The 18,225-nt window shown below is 51.6% G+C and overlaps 1 protein-coding gene across 4 annotated transcripts in view; it reads left to right on the top strand.

Moving 5' to 3' along the window:
- Positions 1-16,392, top strand: part of npc1l1 (NPC1-like 1) — a 51,862-nt gene extending 35,470 nt beyond the window's left edge. For 3 of the 4 annotated variants that reach the window (XM_072554301.1, XM_072554298.1, XM_072554299.1), the window contains 8 exons: positions 172-299; positions 1,173-1,302; positions 1,783-1,838; positions 3,441-3,591; positions 6,113-6,344; positions 7,805-7,918; positions 10,582-10,744; positions 13,643-16,392. In XM_072554301.1, the coding sequence (XP_072410402.1) occupies positions 172-299; positions 1,173-1,302; positions 1,783-1,838; positions 3,441-3,591; positions 6,113-6,344; positions 7,805-7,918; positions 10,582-10,744; positions 13,643-13,908 (1,240 nt within the window). In that variant the 3' untranslated portion in view covers positions 13,909-16,392. The remainder of the gene's footprint in view (positions 1-171; positions 300-1,172; positions 1,303-1,782; positions 1,839-3,440; positions 3,592-6,112; positions 6,345-7,804; positions 7,919-10,581; positions 10,745-13,642) is intronic. The other variant, XR_011953863.1, reaches the window with a different exon arrangement.
- Positions 16,393-18,225: the final 1,833 nt, after the last annotated feature.

Here is an 18,225-nt window from a genome sequence, read left to right as displayed (position 1 = left end):
AACAATCCCGTGGGGAAAGTCGGACGTGGATGAAAGCATGGGTGGCCAGGTTCAAGAAGGAGCGTACTTTCAGAAAACCTCCACTCGCCCTGCATTCCGGTCGCCATGTTTTCATTTGTTCTCTCTTTCCCCTTGCCCCCCCCCCCCCCACTCCCCCCTTTCCCTCTGTAGGTCCTACATGGCCATCCCAGCATCCTCCTGGGTCGACGACTTCCTCGACTGGCTCAATCCGATATCCCGTTGCTGTCGGCTCTTCGCTTCGGGACCCAACGCCGGCCAGTTCTGCCCGGCAACCAACAGTGAGTCCCTCCCCTCCTCACACCCCCACCACCAACTGCCCCTGCGCAAGACCGTGGAGACGGGGTGGGGGGAAGAAGGGAGGGGTGGGGAGTTGGCGGGAGCCGGGGTGGCACTGACTCTGCAGTTGACGCTGTCGGTCACAGAGCGAGTGGCTAATGGCTTGGGGAACGTTAAAGCCGATTCAACCGATGAGGAGTTGGATCGCCACCTGTTGGCAGGGCGGGGAAGTGTGGCTAATCCGATGAATGGCCTCCTCCTGTTCCGCAAGGGTAATCCTACGGTTGCCACCGTATTCCATGCAAGAACTGGAGCATTCAGAGGGGGCAATACCCTACAAGACAAGCTGCTCCAATGGCTGCCAACCAACCCATCTTCTTGTGCCACCTGATGTGTTCATTCAGGGAGCAGGTCACAGGACAATCATCGGGTAAGATGGCAGACTTCCCCCTGAGCCTGTAGGTCTTGACCCCCCTCCCACCCTCCCCCAAACAGGCTGGAGGATGTCATCATCAGCCCCCCTCCAACCCCATTTGCCCCACGCCTGCAGGAACCCAAAGTGAAATGGCCGCTGACAGGTCTCCCCACACACACCTTGTGCCCTTTTCAAAACAACAGGGCATTTTGGGAGCCTGTCTCCACGGCAACACCTCAGCCAATCAGAGCCGACTTGCCAACCAGGCCACGCATAAATTGCCCCGATTGCTATGCGAGTTGGCATTCTCCTTGTTTTGCTTTTGTCCTGACGGGTGCCAGGGGATGACCTTCGCCAATGAATCGCCCCCCCCCCCCTCGCGTCATTGGCAGCGAGGGTTTGCTTAACCGAGGCCCGGGACTGATCGTCACGTTGACGTTTTTCCTTCCGCCTCACCCAGATCAGCTGAACTGCCGTAAGAAGTGCATGAAGTCAAACCAGATTGGCATCATCCGGCCAGACATCAAGCAGTTCAATCTGTACCTGCCTAGTTTCCTGAACGATACTCCTACTCTGCAGTGCTCCAAGGGGTAAGTTGTTCCAAAGCAACGGAGGGGAACACGTTCGGCTCACGCTGAGGTACGTTGGGGGAGGAGGCAAACAAATGGCATTCGGCGTCTCAAACCAACCCCAACGGATGGCCAATGACTTTGCCTCCCGCACGGCAAAGGCCTAAGGGGTAGGCCTGGCTGAGCCTGCTCTGTCAGCGCTGACCTTCCCCTTCAAAACCGCACGCTATCCTCATGCCCAGAACACACCAAAATATCTGATCTCTGCCTCAATGGGCCAGTTGGTGACGAACAGGACCAGATTAATGTAGGATATCTGGTCAGCATGGACGAGTTGGACCGAAGGGTCTGTTTCCGTGCTGTATGAATGTACGTCCAGAAAGAGTAATTCGACTTGCAAATGGCTGTGACCAGGTTGACGAGACCAGGTTACCGTTAATATGTTCGGTGTCCTTTTAACCGACGAGTGGTCGCTCTGAGGAGAACTTGTTACTTTTCCAGGGGTCTGGGAGCTTACGGGAATGCGGTGAAAAGAGGACCAAAAGGCGAGATCTTGGGTGAGTGCATGGGAACGTTTGGAAACCAAACACACTTCTTTGCAGACCCAGTGCCCAACGGTACTGTCCCCCCATGGAGACATCTAGGACAGAAAAATAGCTGCAAAATAGGCAGCAGAGATCGAGAAATAGAACACCGATCTGAAATGTTAGGCAATAACCACAAGAGAGAATCTAACCATCACCCCCTTGACGTTCAATGGTGTTTCCATCACTGAATCCCGTCCCCCCCCCCACTATCAACATCCTGGAGGGTTACCGTCTCCGACAGGAGAGAATCTAACTATCGCCCCCTTGACGTTCAATAGCGTTACCATCACTGAATCCCCCCACTATCAACATCCTGGGGGTTACCGTCTCCGACAGGAGAGAATCTAACTATCGCCCCCTTGACGTTCAATGGTGTTACCATCACTGAATCCCCCCCCACTATCAACATCCTGGGGGTTACCGTCTCCAACAAGAGAGAATCTAACTATCGCCCCCTTGATGTTCAATGGTGTTACCATCACTGAATCCCCCCCCCCACTATCAACATCCTGGGGGTTACCGTCTCCAACAAGAGAGAATCTAACCATCGCCCCCTTGATGTTCAATGGTGTTACCATCACTGAATCCCCCCCACTGTCAACATCCTGGGGGTTACCATCTCCAACAAGACAGAATCTAACCATTACCCCTTTGAAGTTCAATGGTGTTACAATCAATGGGTCCTCCCCCCCCCTGCCCCCACACTATCAACATCCTGGGGGTTACCATTGACCAGAAACTGAACTGGACCAGCCCCATATAAACACAGCGGCTACAAGAGCAGCTCAGAGGCTGGGAATCCTGCAGTGAGTAACTCCCCTCCTGACTCCCCTCAAAGCCTGTCCCCACCATCGACAAGGCCCAAGTCAGGAGGGTGTGAGGGAATACTCCCCACTTGCCCTGGATTGGGGGGGGAGGGGGGGGGGGAAGGTGGGGGGAAGGGGGGGCAGCTCCAACAACACTTGAGAAGCTCGACACCATCCAGGGACAAAGCAGCCCCCACTCGATTGTCCCCACACCCACAAACCCCCACTCCCTCCACCCCCCGACGCTCAGTAACAGCAGTGGGTACCATCTACAAGACACACTGCAGCAACTCCCCCAGGCTCCTCAGACAGCACCTTCCAAACCCCACGGCCACTTCCATCGGGAAGGACAAGGGGAAAGATATAAAAGGGACCTAAGGGGCAACTTTTTCACACAGAGGGTGGTACGTGTATGGAATGAGTTGCCAGAGGAAGTGGTGGAGGCTGGTACAATTGCAACATTTAAAAGACATTTGGATGGGTCCATGAATGGGAAGGGTTTGGAGGGATATGGGCTAAGTGCTGGCAGGTGGGACAAGATTAGGTTGGGATGTCTGGTCGGCATGGACGGGTTAGACCGAAGGGTCTGTTTCTGTGCTGTACATCTCTAAGACTCTAAGTGGGACTAGATTGGGTTGGGATATCTGGGTCAGCATGGGTGAGGTGGACCGAAGGGTCTGTTTCCGTGCTGTATGATCTCGTGAGTGACGTGCTGAGAATTTCTTGTTGACATCAAGCAGGAAATGTCTATTGTTTTGCTGTCCAGCGTCCAGGTTCATGGCTTACCACACACCTCTGAAAGATTCACTGGAGTACACTGCGGCTCTGAGAGTGTCTCGTGAACTCGCAGCCAATATCACAAGGAGCATGAGGGAGATCCCGGGGACCGATCCAAACTTTGAAGTCTTCCCCTACACGTGAGTTTTCAGTCACGGTTAAAGTCTCCTGTTCTGTCACTTCTTCTCCTGGGAGTAGCGAGGTGGGGTTCTGCGTTCGATGAGGTGACAGACATTCACCGTGTTTGATGTAACTGGACCGAATTCATCGTACCGTTCAGAAGAGGTGCTTTGGCCCATCGCCTGGCCAAAACGCCCGCCACAGGCCCCACTTCCCCACACTAGGCCCAAAGCCTTGGCGTGGCAAGTGGCTCATCATTGTCATCTTCAAACGTTGTGCGCTTTCCCATCTCAACTCCTGTTTTCGGGCACTGTATTCCAGACTCCCACCACCCTCTGGGTGAAAATTCCCACTTCCACTCCGGCAGTCGTGGAATTTTCTTGAGCAGATCATAGAATCCCGATGGTGTGGAAACAGACCATTTGGTCAAACAAGTCCACACCGACCCTTGGAAGAGTCACCTACCCAAGGCTCATTCCTCTGCCTCAACCCGAACTTTACATTTACCCCTGAACACATGGGACAATTTAGCATGGCCAATCCACCCTAACCTGCACATCCCTGAGCACCATAGGTAATTTAGCATGGCCAATCCACCCTAACCTGCACATCCCTGAGCACTATGGGTAATTTAGCATGACCAATCCACCCTAACCTGCACATCCCTGAGCACCATGGGTAATTTAGCACGGCCAATCTACCCTAACCTGCACATCCCTGAGCACCATGGGCAATTTAGCATGGCCAATCTGCACATCCCTGAGCACTATGGGTAATTTAGCATGGCCAATTCATCCTAACCTGCACATCCCTGAACACTATGGGTAATTTAGCACAGCCAATCCACCCTAACCTGCACTTCTTTGGACTGTGGGAGGAAACCGGAGCACCCGGAGGAAACCCACGCAGACACTGGGGGGGGTGGAGAATGTGCAAACCCCACACAGACAGTCACCCGAGGCTGGAATCGAACCTGGGTCCCTGGCGCTGCGAGGCAGCAGTGCAACTTTGTAAGGTTAAATGTATGGGGTCGACCATTAGACGGGTACTACTTTTGAGGGGCTGGAACCCACGGCCTGTCAATGTTAATACCGTATCGTGAGCGGACACTCAATTCATCTCCAACGCAACACAGAAACCAGACTAACTGAAGTTACGGTAATTCTGAAGATCTGGATTGGAACCAGGCGGAGTGGGTGGCCACTTCACTCATGTCGATCTGTTAGCTGTGCAGAACTAGGGTCAACTTTCACATGAGGTAGCTGGAACTTTCCATATATATTAGCCAAAAGAAGAGGGCTTTTACAGGAGATCGACCTTTACTTGATTAGGTATGGTCATCTCAAGTCCCCTTGAGACCTCCTTGTGAAACGATAGCCCCCGTGTTCACATCTTAGCTGCTCTCTACCCCCCCCCACACCCTCTCTCGGATCCCTCCCTTCTGCTCCACTGGATACGACCCGAGCATATCCAGCCTCCAACCTGCTCCGTCCCAGGTAACGTCCTGGTGAGTCTTCCTCTGCACCTCCCCTCCAGTCCAACCCCATCCTTCCGACAGTGTGGGGAGCCAGAACTGCACACCGTACTCCAGCTGTGGCCTGGACAGCTCTGACATAACCTCCCTGCTTTTATAACCCACACCCCGATTGATCAAGGCCTTGTCTAACGCACCCTATTCCCCCTCCTGCTGCCCTCAGGGGTCTGTGGAGGAGCTCCCTCTGATCTTTCTCGTCCCCTTCATCCTTATACAATCACAGAGCTGGACAGCACGGAAACAGACCCTTCGGTCCAACTCATCCATGCTGACCCAGATATCCTACATTATTCTAGGCCCATTTGCCAGCATTTGGCCCATAGCTTTCTAAACCCTTCCTATCCCAGCTGCCTTTTCAATGTTGCCATTGTACCAGCCTCCTCCACTTCCTCTGGCAGCTCATTCCATACACGTACCACCCTCTGGGTGAAAAAAGTTGCCCCTTAGGTCTCTTTTAAATTTAGGTGGAAGTGGCCGTGGGGTTTGGAAGGTGAGGGGCCTGGGGGAGTTGCTGCAGTTACTGAGCGTCGGTGGGGGGGGAGGGGCGGTGGAGGGAGTGGGGGTTTGTGGGGGTGAGGACAATCAAGTGACGGGGGGGGGTGGCTGCTTTGTCCCTGGATGGTGTTGAACTTGGAGTGTTGTCCCCCAATCCAAGTGGGGACAGTCTGGTCTGGTATAACATGAGAGTTCCGTTCTTGGGTGATCTCGCGTGACAAGAAGATCACACAGCACCAGCAGCATTGTTTAAACAAACGAGGCTGGAATCAGATTACAGCCAATACAGGGAAGGAATGTACATGCTCTACAGAGAGCCGTCCAATCGTGTGGAGGTAACATGCAGAATCGACTGTATTCCATCACACTCCCCTGACTTGTGCCTTGCCAATGGTGGGGACAGGCTTTGGGAGGGAGTTGTGGGGGGGGTGGTCAGTGGGGGAAAGAGTTACTCACTGCAGGATTCCCAGCCCCTGGCGGATACAGCTACTGTCCCTTTTTCGGGATTACAGGATTACCTATGTATATTACGAGCAGTACCTGACTATAGTCAACGAGGGCATCTTCAACATTGGCGTGTGTCTGATCCCAACCTTCGTGGTGTGCTGCATCTTGCTGGGAATGGACATTCATTCTGGCCTGCTCAACCTGCTCACCATTGTGATGATCATCATGGACACGGTGGGAGTGATGACCCTCTGGGGTATCGACTTTAACGCCGTCTCCCTCATCAATCTGGTGACGGTAAGGCACTGTGTGCAAACCACGCTCTCCCTCTGCTTCTCGCCACTCGGACTGTTCGGCCCATCGGCTCCTGCTTTTCTGCCCTGTCCCGTCTCCCCAACACCCCAGCGGTTCACCTTTGCCACACTCGATCAGGCAGGGTTCAGAGCTGCTGGGAAAATAAGACCGCTCTTACTTTTTAAAAGAAAGGTGGACGTTTAACGAACTGTCACAAAACCTCCCTGCGCACACCATTCCCATCCCGGTCACCCTCTCCAACGCCTCAACTGAACCTGCCTCTCCCCCCCCCCAGGTTTCCAAGCAGTGCATTCCACACCCTAACCACTCGCTGGGTGAGAATGTTCTCTCTCACATCTCTGTTGCTTCAGTTGGACATCCCTTGAAATGTCTGCCCTCTCTCGTTCTTGTCCCTTTTACAAACAGGAACAGCTTCTCCCTCTCAACTCTGTCCAGCCTGATTCCGAGAACCTCTATCAGATCTCCCTCTCCTCTCTGAGGCGAACGTTCCCAACTTCTTCCATCTCTCCTCATCCCCAAGGTTTCCCATCCCCAGAACCCGTTCTTGTAACTCGCTTTGACACTCTCTCTCTCTCTCTCTCTCTCTCTCTCCAATGTGTTGACGTCTTTTCTATAATATGGTACTCTATCCCTGTAATTCCACATTTCCCATAGTTAACCCACCTGACCTATACAACCCTGGGCATGGTGTGTGATTTCCCATGGCCAATCCACCCTAACCTGTACATCCCTGAACACTATGGGTAATTTAGCACAGCCAATCCACCCTAACCTAAACACTATGGGTAATTTAGCATGGCCAATCCACCCTAACCTGAACACTATGGGTAATTTCCCATGGCCAATCCACCCTAACCTGCACATCCCTGGGCACTATGGGTAATTTAGCACAGCCAATCCATCCTAACCTGCATATCCCTGAGCACTATGGGGAATTTAGCATGGCCAATCCACCCTAACCTGCACATCCCTGAGCACTATGGGGAATTTAGCATGGCCAATCCACCCTAACCTGCACATCCCTGATGCACTATGGGTAATTTAACACGGCCAATCCACCCTAACCTGCACATCCCTGAGCACTATGGGTAATTTAGCGTGGCCAATCCACAGCAGGAGGAAACCCACACAGAGACGGAGAGAAGGTGCAAACTCCACACACACTGTAGCCCGAGGCTGGAATCGAACCCAGTCCCTGGTGCCGTGAGGCAGCTGTTGCCCTCGTACCCTCTATTTTATATTGTCTCTCAATGTTCAAAGGGTATCACCTGTGCACCCTGACGATGGTGTGGGGTTACCCAGCCCCCCTCTCTGTGAGGAAGTACCTGGCACTGCCAGGGCTCCAGGTTTCCAACTGAACCCCATAAGCCCTGGCACCCTGTGCCCCTCTCCCCCTCCACCCTCTCCTGCCCAGCTCTCATTCTGGCGTCTGTTCCCTGCAGGCAGTTGGCATCTCCGTGGAGTTTGTCTCTCACCTCACACGCTCCTTCGCCGTCAGCACCAAAGGGAGTAAGGTGGAGCGGGCAAAGGAGGCCACTTACACCATGGGCAGTGCGGTATGTATGAGGGACTGGGGCTGCACACGCCATCGCGCCATGTACAGGTAGAGGGGGGGGGGGCGTCTTGCATGGCTTGTGTGGGCCGAGAACTGAACCGTCAGCTCGCCCGGGAATTCTGGGATTGGGGATGACCCACCAGCCATGAGCTGAACTGTCAGCTCGCTGGGAATTCTGGGATTGGGGATGACCCACCAGCCATGAGCTGAACTGTCAGCTCGCTGGGAATCCTGGGATTGGGGATGACCCACCAGCCATGAGCTGAACTGTCAGCTCACCGGGAATTCTGGGATTGAGGATGACCTGCCGATTGAGAGCTGAACCATGATGTGGAGATGCCGGTGTCGGACTGGGGTGGACAAGGTTAAAAATCACCCAACACCAGGTTACAGCCCAACAGGTTTAATTGGAAGCGCTAGCTCTTGGAGCGTCGCTCCTTCATCAGGTGGTTGTGGAGTGTAAGATCATAAGGCGTGGTTTATTGATATGTAAGTCCTAGAACTTTTTTCAGGTCACATTCTCAAGATAACTTCAAGTTTTATAAGAAAAGGTGCCATCTCAGCTCAGACAATGCATTAAAGGTGTGAGGTTAAGAGTCTGTCTGTATCCCAGTCTTGAGTCAGACTGGTTCCACTTCCAAAGTGGAATTTACAAAATATTCCTTGGATTGACTGCCTGCAGATTGCGCAGTTTTGAGCAAAATAGAATGTACCTGCAAATATAATTCTGCAAAGACAAATTCACCCCATAGCCTTATGTGTGTGTGTGTGTGCTTGGGAGATTGAGAGACGGAGAGAGTGTGAGTGTGTGCGTGTGAGTGTGAAAGCTTGGTCAAGTGTGTGTGGGTGGAACGTAGCAGAAACCTGTGAGAGGATGTGTGCATTGGTGAGAGAGAGAGTGTGTGTGTGTGTATAAGAGACAGCATGTGTATGAAAGAGTCTGCGTGAGTCTGTGTGTATGTTAGATTGTGTGTGTGATAGAGTGTACAGGGCAATGGGGTCACCTGCAGTGTGACATGACCCCAAGGTCCCGGTTGAGGCCATCCCCATGGTTACCGAACTTGACCATCAGCCTCTGCTCGGCCCCTCTACGTTGTTGCCTGTCCCGAAGTCCGCCTGGGAGGGTGGTCAGCCGAAGATCCGAGGCCGAATGTCCCTGACTGCTGAAGTGTTCCTCGCCATGCCCTTCGAAGGACAGGGTACGACGCTCAACTCCTTGATCGCCAGCACCAACGGGCCACAGCGAGAAACCCTAATGACCTCCTCAGGAGACAGACACTGGTTGCAACTGGCCAGGGTACCCTTTATTGTCCAGTACTTCCCAGGAGCCGAGAAACAATGCCATGTTCTTCGCAGCCTGCAACACATTATCGACGGGGTGGAGGGGGTGAGCACCTCACCAAGACCTTCGCTACGCCTCTGCATATACCCCCCACACCCACGCACACCGTGGGCGGCACGGTGGCACAGTGGTTAGCACTGCTGCCTCACAGCGCCAGAGACCCGGGTTCAATTCCCGCCTCAGGCGACTGACTGTGGGGAGTTTGCACATTCTCCCCGTGTCTGCGTGGGTTTCCTCCGGGTGCTCCGGTTTCCTCCCACAATCCAAAGATGTGCAGGTCAGGTGAATTGGCCATGCTAAATTGCCCGTAGTGTTAGGTAAGGGATAAATATAGGGGTATGGGTGGGTTGTGCTCCGGCGGGTCGGTGTGGACTTGTTGGGCCGAAGGGCCTGTTTCCACACTGTAATGTAATGTAATCTAACCTCTCACAGGCTTATACTCCATCGCACTCACACACACACTCTCTCACGCCCACTCACACTCAGATGCAAACACTCTCTCACTCTCTCTCCTTCTCTCTCTCTCTCTCATGCACACACACACACACACAAATGGGCTGTGTGTTTATGGGGCGAATTTGTCTTTGCAGAACTTTGCAGATACATTCCATTTTGCTCAATAAAAAATACATAATCCGCAGACAGTCATTCCATGGACTATTTTGTAAATTCCACTTTGGAAGTGGAACCAGTCTGACTCAAGACTGGGATACAGACAGACTCTAACCTCACACCTCTATTGCATTATCTGAGCTGAGATGGCACCTTTTCTTATAAAACCTGGAGTTATCTTGAGACCGTGACTTGAAAGTAGTTCAGGATTTACATATTAAAGAACTGAAACCTGCAATCCATTCTAAAAGATGAAAGATTTCACAGCAAGTTAGGTTTTGTTCAATCTATCGTTTCAGTTGAATGACACTGTAAACCTTTTGCTATAAATTCTGTATCATATGATCCTGCCCCACGAGCTCCCTGATGAAGGAGCGACGCTCTGAAAGCTAGTGCTTCCAAACAAACCTGTTGGACTATAACCTGGTGTCGTGTGAGAGCTGAATAGACTCAGCTCGCCGGGAATTCTGGGACTGAGGATAGCCCACTGGGAATTCTGGGATTCGGGATGACCTGCCGGCCGAGAGCTGAACCGTCAGCTTGATGGGAAATCTGGGATAGAGGATGACCCGCCGGGGATTCTGGGATAGAGGAGGACCCGCCGGCCCCCCGTGCCCGCGGAGACAGCCAGGGGCAGCGCTCCTTTCCCTGACCGAGCTCTCTCTCTCTTCCCCCCTCCCTCCAATGGCGTCCGTTTACCCCCCTGACAGGTCTTTGCGGGCGTGGCGATGACCAACCTTCCCGGAATCATCGTCCTGCACTTCGCTCAGTCCCAGCTCATCCAAGTCTTCTTCTTCCGCCTCAACCTGGTGATCACCTTACTGGGTCTGGTTCATGGACTGATCTTCCTGCCCGTCCTCCTCAGCTACTTCGGTGAGTCCGCCTCACGGTCAAGGGGAAGGAGCATGTGGCTGTGGAATCTGTTCACCAACATTATCACGTTGTTGGGGAGTTGGGGGGAGGCACAGTCCATAAGTTAGTTGGATAACCCAGTACACAATCCAGTTTAATAACAGGGGAAAGTGAGGACTGGAGATCAGAGTCAGACAGCCTGGTGCTGGGTCAATGTCAATGTCACCAGTTTCATCCTCTTCCCCCCCCCCCCCGACCTTATCCCAGATCTGACCCTCCACTGCCCTCTTGACCTGTCCATCTTCCCTCCACTGCCCTCTTGACCTGTCCATCTTCCCTCCACTGCCCTCTTGACCTGTCCATCTTCCCTCCACTGCCCTCTTGACCTGTCCATCTTCCCTCCCACCTATCCGCCCCACAATCCTCTCTGACCTATCACCGTCGCCCCTCCTCACCTTCACCCACCTATCACATTTCCAGCTACCTTCCCCCAAGCTCCACCCCCAATTCCATTTATCTCTCAGCCCCCTCGGGCCTCCCCCATGTTCTTGATGAAGAGTGTGTGCTCGAAATGTCAGCCCTCCTGCTTGTCAGATGCTGCCTGACTTGCTGTGCTTTTCCAGTGCCACACACATTTTGACCACAATTTAACAACAGCACTGGAACAGGCCCCACGGCTTCCTGCACTGCTTCCTAATCCTCACTTCGACCCACCACTTATTTCCCATACGCAGTTTCCATCCCGCTGTTCACCTTTTGATCATGTGTCTGAATGCTCTGTTGTAGGAAGGGTATATTCAAGCTGAAGAGGGTTCAGAAGAGATTTCCCGGGATGTTGCCGAGAATGGAGGGTTTCCTAAGGAGATGTTGGGATTTCGCTCACTGGAGGATGAGGGCTGACCCTATAGATGTCATAGAGTTATAGAGATGTACAGCACGGAAACAGACCCTTCGGTCCAACCCGTCCATGCTGACCCAGATATCCCCAACCCAATCTAGTCCCACCTGCCAGCACCCGGCCCATATCCCTCCAAACCCTTCCTATTCATATACCCATCCAGATGCCTCTTAAATGTTGCAATTGTACCAGCCCCCACCACTTCCTCTGGCAGCTCATTCCATACACGTACCACCCTCTGTATGAAAAAGTTGCCCCTTCGGTCCCTTTTATATCTTTCCCCTCTCACCCTAAACCTATGCCCCTCTAGTTCTGGACTCCCCCACCCCAGGGAAAAGACCTTGTCTATTTACCCTATCCATGCCCCTTCATGATTTTATAAACCTCTATAAGGTCACCCCTCAGAAAGGCTTAAAAAAAGACATGAGGGACCATGATTTTACCCAGAGGGTGGTCTGTATGTGGAATGAACTTCCTGAGGTGGTTCCGGGCACAGTTACAGCGTTTAAAAGACATTTGGTTAAGTCCATGAATAGGAAAGGCTTGGAGGGACTTGGGGGCTAGGAGCTGCCAGGAGGGACTGGGTTAGTCGGGGATTTTTGTTTGGTACGGACTGGTCAGACCCAAGGGTCTGTTTCCGTGCTGTGTGACTCTCTGCCCCTATCCCGGTACACCTTAACCGTTGCTAATATGCCTGCTTCCACCCCCTCCACGTTCCCAGCACCCACCACCCTTTGGGTGAAAAGCTTCCCTCCACGTTTCCCCGAAGCTGTCCCCCTCTCACGTTGAGCCTGTGCCCTCTTGTGGTTGACCTTTCAACCCTGACAAAAAGCCCCTCCCTCTCTCCATAATTTTGTCAACCTTTTATCAGGTCGCCCCTCAACCTCCGTTTTTTCTTTCAGTGAAGACAGCCCAAATTTAGCCAACCTTTCCTCGTAACTCCAGACCGGTCTCTGCACCCTCTCCAAAACATCCACATCCTTCTGGTAGTGTGGCGATCAGAACTGGACGCAATATTCCAAGTGTGACCTGACTCAAGTTTTCTACAGCTGTAACATTAACTTGAAAAAGCAGGACGGGCTGGGGCTGCTTTTGTGTCATTGTGTATGTCACTCTGAAGGCCACAGAGCCTGACCAATCAGACGACTGTCAGTGCTGGACTCAGTCAGAGAGATGTACAGCACGGAAACAGACCCTTCGGTCCAACCCGTCCATGCTGACCCAGATATTCCCAACCCAATCTAGTCCCACCTGCCAGCACCCGGCCCATATCCCTCCAAACCCTTCCTATTCATATACCCATCCAAATGTCTCTTAAATGTTGTAATTGTACCAGCCTCCACCACTTCCTCTGGCAGCTCATTCCATACACGCACCACCCTCTGTGTAAAAACGTTGCCCCTTAGGTCCCTTTTATATCTTTCCCCTCTCACCCCATGTCCCTCTAATTCTAGACTCCCCCACCCCAGGGAAAATACCTTGTCTATTTACCCTATCTATGGCCCCTCATAATTTTGTAAACCTCTAAAAGGACTCCGAGGCTCCAGGGAAAACAGCCCCAGCCTGTTCAGCCTCTCCCTGTAGCTCAAACCCTCCAACCCTGGCAAAACCCTTGTCAATCTTTTCTGAACCCTTTCAAGTTTCACAACATCTTTCCGATAGGAAGGAGACCGGAATTGCACACAATATTCCAACAGTGGCCTGACCAATGTCCTGTCCAGCCGCAACATGACCTCCCAACTCCTGTACTCAATACTCTGACCAATAAAGGAAAGCATACCAAACGCCGCCTTCACTATCCTATCTACCTGCGACTCCACTTTCAAGGAGCTATGAACCTGTACTCCGAGGTCTCCTTGTTCAGCAACACACCCACGGAGCTACCGTTAAGTGTATAAATCTTGCCTTGATTTGCCTTTCCACAGTGCAGCACCTCACATTTATCCGAAATTAAACTCGTGCAGTTGGGTGGAGACCAAAACATTTCACGCTCCAACAACAATCTGTCTCTATGTTTCCAGGACCAGGCATCAAAACGGCCCCATTGCTACAACAGCAGACTATTAAGGAATCCCTGCCAGATAAGACGTACCTAAATGGTTGCTTTCATAACTTTGGCTACGAGGGATCTGCTGAAGACAAGAAAGCCAACTCACCGACACAATGTAATGGATCGACTCGGACAGAGGAACGTACAGCACCTGGAGAGACAGAAACCTCATCGGAGAAAGGATCTGACTCAGTCGGAGCTCTCACGGACACTATCTCCACCGTCACTTCCTTTTAGTGCCTATTTCTGTACAAGGACAAAGACGGGGGCAATGTGGGGATTTGAACCAGGTTCCCCCAGCTCGAGCTGCTGGCCAGGGGTCCCGAGTGTTCCTCCCCCAATCCAGCTCTCGGCCCTCCCAGGCAAAAACTGTCACTGTTTGAAACTGTCACTGAGCCGAATCCCCAGGAATCCCCAGAAATCCCCAGCTCCCGGTCCAGAGACACAACACTGATCTGCCTCCGCCTACAAGATCCTGGGATCCAATATCAGAGCATGTCCCACCCCCCCCTCCCAGACCCTTGCACAATACCACTACATGCACACGCTGTCTCTTGGCATCTTCTCAGCTGGGTGGCATTACAATGGGGCACAAAGGAGGCACTTCTGCCCCTTTGTACACCTGCTTTCTGCCAAGAACTGCACTCCACCGTAACCTCAAACTGATCCGTCCCCAAATCCCTGCGAATGTTCCTTCCCACTCCGCCGCACTTTCCCAATCCCGATGGAATTGGCCAGTTCCAGATCCCAGCAGCTCACGGTGCCCACCGACGGATTCCCTCAGCTCAGAGCCAGTGCGATCGACAGTATGGGAACAGACCCTTCAGCCCAACTTCTCCATGCTGCCCAGTTTTCACAATTAGTCCAGTCCCATTCGCCTGGTTTTGGTCCATATCCCTCTGTACCTATCCTGTCCATGTACCTGTCCAAATATTTCTCTTTCTCTGGCAGCCTGTTCCAGACACTCCCCACCTTCTGTGGGAAATAAAATTGCCCCTCTAGCCTCTTTTGTATCTCTCACCTGAAACCTATTCCCCTCTATTTTTTGACTCCCCTACCCCGGGGAAAATGCTGTCAGTGATCTCCCTTCTCTGCGCCTCTCATCATTTTATAGACCCTTCAGTTTACGACGCTCTGGGGAAAATAGTCCCAGCCTTTCCTTATAACTCAAGCCTTCCAGTCTGGGTAGCGTGCAAGTAAATCGTTTCTGCACTCCTTCTAGGTTAATATAATCCTTTCTGGATCAGGGAGACCAGAATTGCACGCAGTCCTCCAAAAATGGCTGAGCCAATGTCCTGTACTGCTGCAGCATGACCTCCCAATTCCCATTGGCAGTGCACTGACCAATAAAGGCCTTCTTCACCATCCTCTCTCTGATTTCACTTTCAAGGAACTATCTACCTGCAGCACACCTCGATATCCTGATCATTTTGGACATTTGTAATCAAATCACCCCTCGACCTTCTCGTCCTTGTATTCTGACCTTTCTCAGCCCCGGGGCCTTCTGGGATGATCTTTTCTGTGCCCCCTACCAGGGCCGTCACATCCTTCCTCAGGATTGGTGCCAAAGTTGGATCCAGTGGAGGGAGCAATATTTCACCCAGGTGGCCGAAGTGCACAAGACAAGTAAGTCATCTGCTGTTCTCAAAGCCACTTGACGAAGGATAGAACTGGAACCAATCTTTACACATGCCTGCGTTGATCTGCACTTTGCATGGTGACTCAGTGGTTAGCACTGCTGCCTCACGGCACCAGGGACCCAGGTTCAATTCCACTCTCGGGCGACTGTCTGCCTGTGGGAACTTTGCATATTCTCCCCACGTCTGTGTTGGTTTGATCCAAAGACATGCAGGTTAGGGTGGCCATGTTACATTACCCCGTGGTGACCAGGGATGTGCAGCTTAGGGTGAATTGGCCATGTTAGATTACGCTGTGGTGCCCAGGGATGTGTAGGTTAGGGTGGATTGGCCATGCTAAATTGTCCCATAGTGCTCAGGGATGTGCAGGTTAGGGTGGATTGGCCATGCTAAATTACCCATAGTGCTCAGGGATGTGCAGGTTAGGGTGGATTGGCCGTGCTAGATTACCCATAGTGTCCAGGGATGTGCAGGTTCGGGTGGATTGGCCATGCTAAATTACCCCATAGTGTTCAGGGATGTGCAGGTTAGGGTGGATTGGCCATGCTAAATTACCCATAGTGCTCAGGGATGTGCAGGACAGGTGGATTGGCCATGCTAAATTACCCCATAGTGCTCAGGGATGTGCAGGTTAGGGTGGGTTAGCCGTGAGAAATGCAGGGTTACAGGGATTGCTCTGGGTGGGATGACCTTCGAAGGGTTGGTCTGGACTCGATGGGCCGAATGGCTGTTGGGATTCTGTTGTACACATCCCAGGCGCTCCCTGCCTGACATCTGGCCCACAGTCTCAGCCTTTATTTCGGGGTGCTCAAATCGGGGCCCAGTTTAACGGGCACCATTTCGTTCACCCATTAACCCCAGCCCGTCCTAGGCTAGGGTGCTGTCTTACACCCACTGAGGGCAACCCAAGATGGGTAAGAAATGCCAGGCGCGTTTTGGTACTTCAATAACAGAATTGTCTCAAATTTTCCCGATAATGTAGTCCCTGTATTTGAAAGCACTCCAAAAGTAATGTGAGCAGTGTAACAAAACAGGAACAATTCATATGTGTATATATATAAAAATAAATTCGCAAAATCAGGAGGTTTACTGGCTCTTGTAAAGAAATCATTGTCTTCCAAAGCATTGTTCTATGAAAATACTGTAAGGGTTTTATCTGCACATAGTATTTGGTCTAAGTTGTAACATTTTGTAAACCATGTCCAGCACACTTTTTTTTTCGTGGTCAGTCTCCGACAAGAATTCTTTGGCATTTTTCGAGACTGCAACTACATTATGAAGAAACTACACAGCGATGTTGCAAAGGGTAGAATTTTTGGAAACCATTTTCAGTTTAATTCGCAACAATCAGATGCAGAACCACGACGAGCTGCATTGGTGTCGAGAGTGTGGCCGCTGGGAAAGCACAGCAGGTCAGGCAGCGTCCGAGGAGCCGGAGAGTCGACCTCTCGGGTTCTCCTTCCTGCTGAAGGGCTTGACGCCCGAAACGGCCTGCTTCCTCGGATGTCGCCTGACCTGCTGCGCTTTTCCAGCGCCCACGCTCTCGACTCTGATCTGCAGGCCTCACTTTCTCAGCGTTGTTCATTGGTAGCAACGACATTAGCAACATGGCGGCTTTGTTCTGGGTCGACTTTGTTCACTTTGGATGTGAGTATTTGGATGCATTTGAATAACGCCCGATCCAGGAACCTGTTGACACTGAGGCTCGTGCGACAGTGGAATGTACCACTGGAGTTAATATTAAAACATGAGATAGGTCGGTGATTGAAGGAAAATGGGAATATGAGGATAAGGGGACAGGGCAGATAAACTGGAACAAGGATAACTGTTTGACTGCTCGGGTTATATTGTACACTTGGATATTGCTGTTTTTATTCAGTCTTCATAAGTGGAAATTCAGCTATTCACGGACTGCCTGACTCACTTATCAGAATAAAGTTTGTTAGAATGTCCTATTAAAGTGTAGTTAAAGTTTAATCAAAATATCTAGTTATGTCAATATCGTTTCATAACCATGAAAACAACAGCCCAGCACAATAATGCAGTGCATTATTGGGACAGTACATGTTTTACTGTAACTGGTACAATGTCAACACCCAGGAAACCATCAAGAAAGCTTTAAAATGTTCATGAAACTACATGAAATGACTAAATGTTAACTTCTCATCTCGCTTATCACTGAGCCATGGGATATTAATTAGGAGATTAATATCTTCAACATGCCTGTCTCCAAAATTTCAGTCAGAAATTGCTCGCCACAGAAGAGAGACTGCGTAGCCCATTTTGGCCATGAGCCAAGTGTCCTTGTATCGCAAAGTAAATATGCAAGAATTGACCGCATAATTTACAATGGCTGTGTTTAACCGAAAGAACCTTTTAACAGTATCTGGAGACGCAGTTTGACCGAACCCTTCCTCGCAGTTACCTAACTGGGTTATCAGATAGAGGTCAGCCCTAATCACGGCCTTAACTTTGCGTTAGTCATTGCAGAGGGCACAACTGGGGGGGGGGGGAGCACCAGTTCCTGCTGTTAGGCTCCATATCTTCCAAAGGGTAGGACGTTGTGAAATTTGAAACAGTTCACGAAACATTTACAGGACGGGAGGGTTTGAGCTATAGGGAGAGGCTGACTAGGCTGGGGGCTGGTTTCCCTGCAGCGTCAGAGGCTGAGGGGGGGGTGACCTTATAGAGGTTTATAAAATCATGAGGGGGCATGGACAGGGTAAATAGACAAGGTCTTTTCCCCCTGGGGTGGGGGAGTCCAGAGCGAGAGGGACATAGGTTTCGGGTGAGAAGGGGAACGATTTAACAGGGGGCAACTTTTTCACACAGAGCGTTTGGAATGAGCTGCCAGAGGAAGTGGTGGAGGCTGGTACAATGACAACATTGAAAAGGCATCTGGATGGGGAGATGAATA

This window comes from Chiloscyllium punctatum, chromosome 35 (assembly GCF_047496795.1).
Source record: "Chiloscyllium punctatum isolate Juve2018m chromosome 35, sChiPun1.3, whole genome shotgun sequence".
Classification (NCBI taxonomy): Eukaryota; Metazoa; Chordata; class Chondrichthyes; order Orectolobiformes; family Hemiscylliidae; genus Chiloscyllium; species Chiloscyllium punctatum.
This window is presented reverse-complemented; position numbering and strand designations above follow the sequence as displayed.